Raw genomic sequence first — 12,971 nt, 5'->3', positions numbered from 1 at the left:
CTAGGCTTGCCTCATCCCACGAATACAACTAGATAACAATCAGCTCACCCTAAATACCCCAGAAATCGACCTGAAGACTGACAGAACAAACTCCACAACAAAAGGGAGAGAAGAGGCCACATCAAAGAAGGTCCTTGATGCAGAAATGTCATCTAGAAGAGAAACAGATCCTGGCTGCTGCAGAGGGGAGGGAGTCGAGGTTGTGGGTAAGGGTGAGAGAGAGAAACGAACAGGGGAATGCACAAAGAGAACATTTCCCCATAGCCACTGGCTTGGAAAATGAGGGGCTGCATTTCGTGAGTTCTTGCAATCAGTAGTGCGTAAAGTCTGGAGTTTTAAAGGGCATCCGGTTTAGCTGGTTTAGTGCCCTGAGGTACTGCACTGCTCTTGGGAAGAGGGCAGGCAAACAACGTGGGAGCATATAGCATGGGTACAGTGGTCTGAAGAGTGCCTGGGGCACACAGTGGGGAGATTATTTGCTCTTCTCAGAGCACGTCCCTCAGAGGCAAAGTTCAGAGAGACCTGTCTGTAGGAACAAAGCCGCTGGCTGGCACCATCTCCTTCTCCTGCCCCTCACCACAAACATAAAGCCACCTGTAAGAAGCAGTGCATTGCTAACACAGGTTACCTAACTTGCTTACACCAAACGCCACCCCCTTGCACTCTGGTGGAACTACCTTTCTCAATCACTCTTGCTTGAGTCCCAGCACAGCAGACCCCTCCCCCAGAAGACCAGGACAAATGCCTGCCCACACCACATCTCCCAACCAGAGAGTTTCCCTTGGCCTCAGTTCCAGGAGAGGTGGTGACAGGTCTCATTTCATAAGCAGACCAGAGCACACCTAGTTAAAACCCGCTTCATTCAGGCCAGGGATGAAACACTCACAAGACCAGGCAAGGAGAGCCTCTGCAGACGACTGGCTTGAAGGATAGCATAGCCAGAACACAACAGCAGAACGCATGCAGCACACACTGGTGACACTCCCTGAAGTGCTAGACCCTGGGCATTACATGACATCTTTTTCCTAAGTCCATTACTTTCGGGAGCAGGTGACATAACTGGCTTCTCTAACACACAGAAGCTGGCAGATACTTAGACAAAATGAAAAGACAGAGGCATTTATCCCAAATGAAAGGACAGGATAAGGCCATGGCCAGAGACCTAAATGGGACAGATGTAAATAACACACCTAATGGAGAATTTAAAACCATGATCATAAGGATGTTCACTGGACTTGAGGAAAGAATGGAAGACATCCAAGAGACCCTTACCACAGACATAAAATATGAGTTGAAGAATCAGAGATGAACAGGGAAGTAAAAATGAACAGCAACCTGGAAGAAGCAGAGGAACAAATTAATGACCTAGAAGACAAAGTAATGGAACGTAGTGAAGCTGAAGAAACAAAGACGAATTATCCAATGCAAGAATAGACTTAAGGCACTCGGTGACTCCGTCAAATGTAAAAACATTCATATGACAGGAGTCCCAGAAGAAGAAGACAGAGAGAAGGGGACAGATAATTGATTTGAGGACACAATAACTGAAAAAATCCATAATGTGGAGAAGAAAACAGACATCCAGATCCAGGAGGCACAAAGAACTTCCATCAAAGTCAATACCCAAGACATGTAATTAAATTTGCAAAATATACTGCTATCTTTTTTTTTTAGTGTTTTCTTTTTTGTTTTTTTTTTTTTATTTCCATGACAGAACGCAGACACAAGCAGGGGAGGGGCAGAGAGAGAGAGACAGAGAGAGAGAGAATCCCAAGCACTCTCTGTGCTGTCAGTGCAGAGCCCACTGGAGGGCTTAAACCCACGAACTGCGAGGTCACGACTTAAGCTAAGATCAAGTCATGCTTCACCGACTGAGCCACGCAGGCGCCCCACTGCTACAAATCTTAAAAGCAGCAAAACAAGTCATTCACTTCCAAGGGAAAACCCACACGGCTAGCGGGAGATTTTTCAACAGAAACTTTGCAAGGCAGAAGGAAATGGCATGATATATTCAAAGTGCTGAATGAGAAGAATCTGCAGCCAAATATACTCTATCCAGTAAGATATCATTCATAATAGAAGGAGAGATAAAGAATTTCTCAGACAAACAAAAATGGAAGGAGTTTGTGACCACTAAATCAGCCTGTAAGAAATATTATCGGGGACTCTGAGTGGAAAGGAGAGATCAAAAGTGACAGTATAAAGGCAGGAAATGTAAAAGCAGTAAAAAATGTATATTTCTGTAAAAAAAATCGTCAAGGAATGCCCCAAAAAAGGATATACAATATAATAGCTTATCAAAACATGGGGAGGAGAAAAAAAATGAGCTCTAACTTAAGTGACCATCAACTTAATATAGACTGCTACACGCAGAAGAGGTGATATACAAATTAGTGCTTATCATATACCAAAACCCACTAATAACCATGCAAAGAATAAAGAGAAAGAAATCCAAATATATCATTAAAGCAAAGTAGAAAGACATCAAAGAGGGAAAAACAATAAAGGATTTGAGAAACTCTCCAGAAACAACCACAAAACAAGTAGTAAAATGACAACAAATACATACCTGTCAATAATTATTTTGTATATTAATGGAATAAACACTCCAAACAAAAGACCTAGGGTGACAGGATGGATTAACAAACAAGACCCATCTCTATGCTGCCTATAAAAACCTCATTTTAGACATAAAGTCACCTGCACATTGAAAGTGAGGGGATGCTTGCACTGTTGGTGGTAATGCAAACTGGTGCAGCCGCTCTGGAAAACAGTGCGTAGGTTCCTCAAAACAATTGAAAATCGAACTACCCTACGACCCCTCAATAACAATACTGGGAATTTATGCAAAGGATACAGGAGTGCTGATTCGTAGGGGCACATGTACTCCAGTGTCTATAGCAGTGCTTTCAACAATAGCCAAATTGTGCAAAGAGCCTAAATGCCCATCAACTGATGAATGGATACAGAGATGTGGTTTATATATACACTGAAATACTCCCTGGCAAGGAGAAAGAGTGAAATCGTGCTATCTCTTGCAATGTGGATGGAACTAGAAGGTTTTATGCTACGTGAAATAAGTCACAGAAAGACAGATATCATATGTTTTTGCTCCTATGTGGAACTTGAGAAACGTAACAGAAGACCGTGGGGGAAGGGAAGGGGAAAAATAGTTACAAACAGAGAAGGAGATGGGCAAAATAGGAGACTCTCAAATGCAGAGAACAAATAGAGGGTTGATGGGGGGCGGTGGCTAAGAAGGGAAAGTGGGTGGTGGGCATTGAGAAGGGCACTTGTTGGGATGAGCCCTGGGTGTTGTCTATAAGTGATGAACCACGGGAATCTATTCCCAAAACCAAGAGCACACTATACACACTGTATGTTAGCCAAGTTGACAATAAATTCTATTAAAAAAAAATGAAAGCGAGGGGATGGAGAAAAATTTATCACGTTAAAAGAAAAAATAGCGATACTTTTGTTAGACAAAAGAGTCCTTAAAACAAAGACTGTGGGGCACCTGGGTGTCTCAGTCATTTGAGCGACCGACTAGGTCTTGCCTCAGGTCATGATCTTCTGGCTGGTGGCTTTGAGCCCCATGTTGGGCTCCAGGCTGACAGCATGGAGGCTGCTTGAAATTTTCTCTCCCCCTTTCTATGTCCCTCCCCAACTCTGTCTCTCTCAAAATAAATAAAACAAAAACAAAGACTGTAGCAAGAGCCAAAGAATGCTACTGTATCATAATAAAGGGTACAATCCAATAGGAAGATCTAACAATTGTAAATATTTATGCACCCACCATGAGAGCACTCAAGTACATAAAACAATAACCAACATAAAGGAACTAATTGATAATAAGACAGTAATAGGGTACTTTAACACCCCATTTACATCAACAGATCTTAACAAAAAAATCACCAAAAAATACATCTTAACAGAAAATCACCAAAGAAACAATGGCTTTGAGCCATACAGAGAAAGACAGATATCATATGTGTTCACTCTTATGTGGATCCTGAGAAAATTAACAGGAATCCATTGGGGAGGGGAAGGAAAAAAAAAAGAGGTTAGAGTGGAAGAGAGCCAAAGCATAAGACACGCTTTAAAACTGAGAACAAACTGAGGGCTGATGGGGGGTGGGAAGGAGTGGAGGATGGGTGATGGGTATTCAGGAGGGCACCTGTTGAGATGAGCACTGGGTGTTCTATGGAAACCAATTTGACAATAAATTTAATATATTTAATTAAAAAAAAGAAAAAGAAACAATGGCTTTGAATGACAGAGCGGACCAGATTGGATTTAAGAGATTTTTTTTCAGAACATTCCATCTTAAAACAGAATACACCTTGTTTTCCACTGTACATGGACTATTCTCAAGAATTGATCAAAAAAAAAATACATGCAGGTTAAATAACGTGCTACTACACTGGAATGGGTTAAGCAAGAGATACAAGAAGAAACTTAAAAAAATACATGTATACAAATGGAAATGAAAAAAAACAAAACAAAACAAAACAATGGTTTGAAACCTTTGATATGCTGCAAAAGTGGTCCTAAGAGGGAAGTACATAGCAATATAAGTCTACTTCAAGAAGCAAGAAAAATTTCAAACAACCTAACCTTACACCTAAAGGAGCTAGAAAAAGAACAACAAATGAAGCCTGAAGCCAGCATAAGAAAGCAAGTAATAATGATCAGAGCAGGGGGCCCTTGGGTGGCTTAACTGGTTAAGTGTCTGACTCTCGATTTTGGCTCAGGTCATGATCTCACAGTTGTGAGATCGAGCCTCATGTTGGGCTCTCTGCTGGCAGCATGGAACCTGTCTGGGTTTCTCTTTTTCCCTCTCTCTCTCTCTCTCTCTGCCCATCCCCCACTCATGTGTGGTCTCTCTCAAAATAAAATTTAAAAAAAGAGATTAAAGCAGAAATGAATGATAGAGAAACAAAAAAACAGATAATACTAAAACAGATCAATGAAACCTAGAGCTGGTTCTTTGTAAAAATTAATAAAACTGATAAGGTGTTAGCCAGAGTAATCAACAAGAAAATAGAAAAGACCAAAATAAATAAAACCACAAATGTGAGAGTAGAAATAAGAACCAACACCACAGAAATACAAACATTTATGAGAGAATATTGTGAAAAAATGTATGCCAACAAGTTGGACAACTTAGAAGAACTGAATAAATTCCTGGAAATATATAACTTACCAAAGTAAAACAAGAAGAAATAGAAAATTTGAAAAAAAAATCAATAACCAGCAAGGAAACTGAATCAGGAATAAAAAAAACTCTCAACAAACACAAGTCTAGGACCAGATGCCTTCAGACGTAAATTTTAACATGTAAAGAAGAGCTAATACAAAAAAAAAAAAAAAAAAAGTTTAACCTGTCCTTTTCAAATTGTTCCAGAAAAACATAAAAGGAAGGGAAACTTCCAAATTTATTCTATGCCAGCAAAACCAGATAAAGACACCACAGAGAGAATTACAGGCCAGCATCTCTGATGAACATGCAAAAATCTTCAACAAAATAAGCAAACTGAACTTTTAAACACTACATTAAACTGAACATTTAAACACTACATTAAAAAATCATTCACCGAGGGCAGAGGCAGCTGGGTGGCTTAGTGAGGCAAGCATCCAACTTCAGCTCAGGTTATGATCTCATGGTCCGTCGGTTTGAGCCCAGTGTCAGGCTCTGTTGACAGCTTGGACCCTGGAGCCTATTTCAGATTCTGTGTTTCCCTCTCTCTCTGTCCCTCCCCTGCTTGTGCTCCTTCTCCAAAATAAATAAACATTAAAAAACTCATTCAATCATTCACTATAACCAAATGGGATTTATCCTTGGTTTCCAGGGGTGGTTCAATATTTGCAAATCAATGAATGTGATATATCATATTAATTTTCAAAAAAGCATAAAGTCATATCATTGCAATAGATGCAGAAAAATAATTTGACAAACTATAACATCCATTTATGTTACAAACTTCAACAAAGTAGGCTTAGAGGAACCATACCTCAACATAATAAAGGCCATATATGGAAAATGAGCAGCTAATATGATCCTAGCTGGGGAAAAACTGAGAGAAAAACTTCTTAGATCTTGCTTCTAGTTATCTGCTTCTTCTCATTAGCACCATTGGTTGTTAGTAAATTAATCTTAACATTTATTACATCCTACTTTAATGGAGACCAATTTCTCCTATACAAGTTTATGTGTCTTATCTCTTTTTTTTTTTTCATCCACATTTCAATTTATCATTTTTGTTTTTTTTCTTAACAAACTGCCCAAAGGTTAGATTTCTTTTGTTCACAAATCTGTTAGGAAAAGTGTGGCCAGGACAGCTAGTCTCTGCCCCGCTCAGCTTCAGGTGGGGCAACTGAAAGGTTTGGGGCTGGATCCACTTGAAGATTTGTTCACTAACGTCTGGTGGTTGATGCTGGCTGTTGCCTGGGACTTCAGTTCAGGAGGCAGCAGAAACACTTAAACTGACACACCTAGACCCTCTTTGTGGCCTAGGCTTCCTCACTAAATGGGGAGCTAGATTCCAAGTAAGCAGCCTGAGATACAGAGCAAGGCAGAATCGCCTTTTGTCACCTAGGCTTGGAATACACACAGGATCATAGTCACATATTCTGTTCATTAGGAGCAAGTCACTAAAGTTGTTCCATGGTCTTTTTTTTAGTGGAATTAATATTTAAAACCTATGGACACCTTGAAAAAGCAGTATAATTTACCCACTGGCCACAAATGTTTGTATTCCTCCCACCTGAAAAATACATTCACTCCCCTCCCCCTCCAATACCTCCTGCAAGTCTCAGTTATCATGGCCTCAGGTTCAGGGCTTGAGTCCGAGATCTTACCATCTTAATCAGGTGCAGTGGGGATAAGCTGCCTGGGTTATGGTATCTAAAATATAGCCCCTTGAGTGCAAGTGTTCTCAATATGAGGACTTGAGAATGAAAGCGACAGTTATTTACCACTCACAAATGCAACATTCTAGTCAACTGCTGAAGACTCACCCATTCAGAAAAAGAAGATGGGAAGCACCCTAGTCCATAAGAGTTTGGAAATATAGCCTGATGCCTGCTGTCAGTTCTTATGTTAGGACTTAATCCTAACCACGGGAATACTTTCTCCTGTCTCTTCCCTTTCTTTACTCCTTGAGCTCTTGGTTCCTTCCTTTTCATAAGGTGTATTTGTAGCCGTTTTTTTATCCTGCTTCCTCCCTGTGGGACTTCTAAGACCCAAAGGCCTCTTTTCATTTTGCACTATTTGGTCTCTTTTAGTCCAAGGTAGCAAATAGTATGTTTGCTACCATAAATCTCTTACCTTTTTTTAGTTTTCTGTAAATATTACTGGATTTCATGCCGTGTTTTAGCAAAGCGACCCTCCCAAGTCCTTTTGAGATAAGCTTTTTGCTTCAGGTTTCCTGTGAAGCTCTTTTAGGACAATGCCTTTAAAATTCGTCTACTCCTGGGGCTCCTGGCTGGCTCAGTTGGTAGAGCATGTGACACTTGATCTCTGGGTGCTGAGTTTAAGCCCCATGTTGGGTGTGGAACCCACTTTTAAAAAAATCTTATACTCTTAAGATCCTTAAAGAAATTGGAGGCATACCTTAGATCTTTCTGTTTTCCTGGTAGCACCCTGGATTTTCTCTTAACCCAAAAGCCATTTCTTTATTTTAGCATTATTTGACAGTTCAACATGTAGAGAGGCTGTAAATGAGAAACAGATACTTGAACCCAGTCAGTCCTGGTTCCTTTAAGTTGCATAGTCTTTCTTTAGTTTCTCTTTCCTATCCGTTTTACTTTCAGGTATTTTGTAGCATGACTTCCCTTTCCTCCAGTGTCATTTTCTTCACTTGCTTAGAAACCCTTGCTGTCAGCCTCTTCACAGGCCATCAGGTTTCCACTAAGAGTCTTGTGGAGGCCCTTTTTGGGTCTCATTCTTATGCTTTTCTACATCTTTCCAGGTTCAGCCTACCTCCTGGTTCAAAGGAAGTTTAGTTTTAGGTTTTTTTGAATAGCAGCACACCATTTTAATGTCAGTATCTGTGGTAGCAATTTACTGCCGCATACTAAGCCACCTCAAAACCAGTAGTTCAAAACAGCATTTCTCTTGTTCACCAATCTTATTTTAGGCAAAGCAGAGTAGGGCAACTCATTTCTTCTTCATTTGGCATCAGCTGGCATAACTGGAAGCTGGAGACTAGAATCATCTAAAGGCTTGTTCACGCACGTGTTTGGCTGTTGAGGCTGGCCTTTGGCTAGGACGTTGGCTAGTCTCAGCTGGAGTATCTACACGAAGACTCACTAGGTAGCCTGGGATTCCTCACAACGTGGTGGCTGCGTTCTAAGGGTGAGCTTCCCTAGAGAAAGAAAGTCAGATGGAAGCTGTATCACATTTTCTAAGCGGGCCTTTAAAATCACAGCAGTTCTGCATATTCTGTTCACTAGAAACCAGTTACTGAAGCCAGCATATATTTAAGGGGAGTGATTTTCACAGAAGTATCAACGAATTTATAAAACCACCACATCCACTCCCCTTGTCTTACCAGTCATATAGAATGGATGGAAGTCCTTCCCAACTCAGCATCACTGAAACTCCAGCCAGTTTTGTTGTTGTTGTTTTTGTTTAGTATGATCTCTTATTTTCTAGAAAGTAACAAAGGATTACAAGATAACAGTATAGAATTATTTTTTTTTGCCTCAAAAACATATGTGGATCATCCAATTAAAGTTTTATACTGGGAGATGTGATTTCTTAACACATCCTGGAGAATCATTTCTCCTGGGAATGCACTTCAAATTAGCATAAAACATTTGCAGTTCAGAAACAGGTCGTGGCATTAGAATCATTACTTCTAGATTCATGAATTAGAGTCTTATTTCCAGAGTCTTATCTTGGGACGTACTTTTTGACTTGGGCATACATAAGTCAATATTATATTGCTAAAAATTCTTTTAAAATTATAGAGTGCTAAGATGGGGGAAGGGCTAAGAGAATTTCTCCTAAGAGGGGACTTATTTTATGAAAGAAAGATATGAAAAAATCATAGAAAAATAAAAGTATAGAATCAAGTGCAAATGTTGTGTACAAAAGAGAATGATAGCAAAGATCTATTTCAGTAACACCTGATGGCTTTAACTTGGCCCTTGATTTTCTGAGTTGTTTAAGGTTCCACATTCTAAGACAAGTAACATTTCATTGCAAATGAGTTTATTTAAAAATTTGAGTGCCTGGCTGGCTCAGTTACTCTTGATCTTGAGATTGTGAGTTCAAGCCTCACACTGGGCGTAGAGATTACTTAAAATCTGAAAAAAAATTCATAGTAGTTTTGAGTTAGACTCTTTTCACTCCCCTCAAAACTATAGTGTTTTATTCATGCAGGCTGATGTCCTTACAACAGAACTGGAAACTACATCTTCAAAATGTCTACACATGGATGCAAAAAATCAAGTTCTTCAACAAGAGTTATTATCAATGAAAGCTTTCGAAGAAGAACGTGAAAAACTAGAGAGCAACAACAAGAAGTTACAGCAAGAAGTAGTAAAATTGAAACAATTTATGGAAATGAATATGGTAGAACGCAGTCAAGTGGAACAGTATAAACGGGAGATTGAAGAAAGAGCACGACTGGACATAGAAGAAAAATTACACGAAGTCAACCTGTTTTTACAGGTTAATTAATTGATCTGTAATGTGCTGTAATTCATTTCACTGCAAATTACATTTTGGATAGATGTATTGTAGGGGTTTCCTCTACTTGCTTTATGGTAATTTGTAGATTTCTGGAGGCATTTGTTCCTCCCTTTAAAGATTTCAGTTTTCATCATTATTCCTACAAAATCGAGAGGATAAGAAAAAATGATGATTTAAACAACTAGTCTCACTATTAAGAGGAAAAGAAAAATTATGATTTAAAAATTGCACTGTACTTGGATTATTCTTAAGTTTATTGTTGACTTTTAAAATTTTCTCATTGATTCTATTATTTGAATTATCAGATTGTGTGAATACTAATACAGGAATGATTGAACTTTAATTTTATAAATCATATTTAATTCAGTTGACATTAATGATAAATATTTTACACTTGAGCTTTTTTGCATTTAAAATTTCTCTCTGAAACATTGACTCCGAACTAAAGGAAACAGGTATAATTAATTATTCAGATTATACCTATTTTGAAACTATCCTGTAAATTTTTTTTTCATTAGGCACAAGCAGCAGCTCGAGAAAATTTGGACCAGGTAAGAGAAAATGCTCATGCTTCAACGAGAAGTCAAATGGAACTTAGAATTAAAGATCTGGAATCTCAGCTCTCTACAATGAAGATGTCTCAAGAAGATTCGACTAAAACAGAGTTGGAAACCTACAGGCAACTCTACCTAGAAGAATTAAAAGTTAGAAAGTCCTTGAGAAATAAGCTGAACAGGTAAGTCAAAACAGAATCATAGACAAGAAATTTAGCTTATTAATTTGCCTCTAAAGCATAATTTCTGTGGAGCCAAGATCATGAGATGAGTAGGAAGTGAAAGCCAACTAGATCGTGTCATTTTGGAAAATGAGGTTTCTAAGTGAACTTACCTTTGAAATGTTAGTCCAGGACAGTTTGCATCCCTCCTCTTTTTTTCGGGTTTACAGGACCTCTTCCCCCACCCCCACCCCCGCACTCCCCGCCTTGTATATTTTCCATTGATCGGATCTGCTAGTCTTTAAGTGGATTGTTCGAAGCTTTCTCATTTAGAAGTATATTATTATAAAATTGCTTGTCCGAATTACCCTAAATAGAAATGTCGATGAGTTTCTTTTTGGAAGATTACATCTTTAACCTAAAAGGTCAAGTACTACTACTACTCATCCTGGCAGCTTGGTACATTTATTCTCTTGATTGTGATCTTTGGTATGATTACTAGAGTGGGCCTTGAGGCAAACCATCCTTTATGCTTTTTATACTTTACATAAAGGCATCCAGGTGAAATACAGAAAGACTCACACAGGCCTGAAGGGTAGTATAATTCCCAAAATGGCTAAAAAGAGCACCATGGTGGGAGGGAGGCATGTGGAAGACGGAAGACAGAAAGGGCAGATTCTGCCTCCAGTGCCTTGGTAACTGTTATAAGCTAATTGCCTCTGTAGCTGTTTTAGTTCTTTCTGATCACACGTCTGTCATCTACTATCTCCCCTAGAGATTGTTGGTCTCAATGATTCCTCAGTGTCAAATGCTCAGTTTCTTTGAGATAATAAGTGAAATGTACAAGAGTGGTGAAAGCAAACGCTTGAAAATGTCTTTGAGGGATGGTTTAGTTTTATATCTGTAAACAGGTTTACTAAATATAAGTATGTATATATAATGGCATCCTGAAGGATCCTGTCAGTACAGCCACTCCAGAAGACAGCAAGTATTATTTGTTAAGCCATGTACATCACTGATAACCACTTCTCTCCCTTCCCTAATTTGAATTGTTAGTAAGGAATCCCCCTGGAAACATAAGTATTTCTTTAGAACAATTTTAAAAGTATAATTTTAGATAGTACGTGTGCTCCGTCACATGTTCGGTGTTAAAACACTATTCAATGGCAAATGCTATTTACTATTATGGAAACTTAAAAAAATGTATGTCATTTAGGAATGATTTAGGGAAAAAGAAAATGTATTCGTGTTTTTTACTCTTCACAGGACTAATGAGAGACTGTCAGAGAGCAATACAAAACTTCTTGTGGAGAGACAGCAGCACCAAACTTTACTCAGGACCCTTACTATGAGCCCAGGCCTGGAACCACCATATTGTGGACATTTTGAAAATAATTTAGTGCTCAATGGAAACCTTACTCCAAGAGGAAACTTAGTGATTCCTACCTTAAACCCACGGCCGTCATATGACGACAGGGAGACTTCTTTGTGGAAGGTTAGTTATATTATCTGTTTTAGTTTGGGTTTCAGATATCAGATATAGTTGTTGCTTTTAATTTGGCGAAATTCTGAGTTGTTTAAGTAACTAGCCCATACGAAGTAAAAGTCAGCATTATATGTGCTAAGAAAGAACTGAGGTAAATTATATATATATATATATATATATATATATATAGTATAATATATAATATTATATTTATATAATATTAATATAATTTTAATATAATAAAACATAATATGTATAATATATTATAATATAATATATTATATATAATATTTAATATAATCTTAATATATAATATTAATTCTATAATTATATAATATTAATATAATATTAATATATATATATATATATATATATATATATATTAGTCCCTTGATCTCTCATTTCTAAGAGATACTTATTTTTATTTTATTTTAGCAAGAGAATGAATGAATGCATGAAGGGGAGGGGCAAAAGGAGAGGGAGAAAGAGAATCCCAAGCAGGTTTCATGCTCAGCACAGAGCCGAATGTGGGGCTCGGTCTCAAAACCATGAGATCATGACCTAAGTCAAAATCAAGATTTGGACACTAAAAACAACTGAGCCACCCAGGTGTGCCACAAGAGACACCTAGCATTAACTGTATTCAGTAAATATAACTAAACTTACCCATGTTAAATTTCTTGAAAAGCTTTCATTTAAACTTGATTTTAGAAAGTAAATGTTATTGCCTGCTAACCACAGGTACACTTAGATGCTTGGACTTATTTTCAGTTGGCAGTGGTTCACTAACATTTGAAAGTTTTGCTATAATCCAGTTTGTCCAACCCTGTATGTCAGTGAATGATCGTCCTCCAAACACTTAACGACATATGAATGTTTACTATTTAAAAGAATCCATGGGGGTGCCTGGGTGGCTCAGTCAGTTCAGTGTCTAACTCTTGATCTCAGCTCAGGTTTTGGTCTCAGGGTCATGAGTTCAAGTCCTGCATTGGGCTCTACGCTAAGCATGGAGGCTACTCTAAAAAAAAAAAAAAAAGAATCCATGGTAAGTCCTTTTTATGAATTAA

General features: G+C 38.3%; 1 protein-coding gene across 1 annotated transcript in view; it reads left to right on the top strand.

Annotated features, from left to right (window-relative positions):
* Window positions 1–12,639, top strand: part of LOC131496445 (ankyrin repeat domain-containing protein 26-like) — a 33,551-nt gene extending 20,912 nt beyond the window's left edge. The window contains exons 4-7 of the mRNA XM_058701995.1: window positions 9,392–9,682; window positions 10,222–10,439; window positions 11,685–11,913; window positions 12,616–12,639. Coding sequence (XP_058557978.1) covers window positions 9,392–9,682; window positions 10,222–10,439; window positions 11,685–11,913; window positions 12,616–12,639 — 762 coding nt within the window. The remainder of the gene's footprint in view (window positions 1–9,391; window positions 9,683–10,221; window positions 10,440–11,684; window positions 11,914–12,615) is intronic.
* The last annotated feature ends 332 nt before the right edge of the window (window positions 12,640–12,971 follow it).

This window comes from Neofelis nebulosa, chromosome 15 (genome assembly GCF_028018385.1).
Source record: "Neofelis nebulosa isolate mNeoNeb1 chromosome 15, mNeoNeb1.pri, whole genome shotgun sequence".
Lineage (NCBI taxonomy): Eukaryota > Metazoa > Chordata > Mammalia > Carnivora > Felidae > Neofelis > Neofelis nebulosa.
This window is presented reverse-complemented; position numbering and strand designations above follow the sequence as displayed.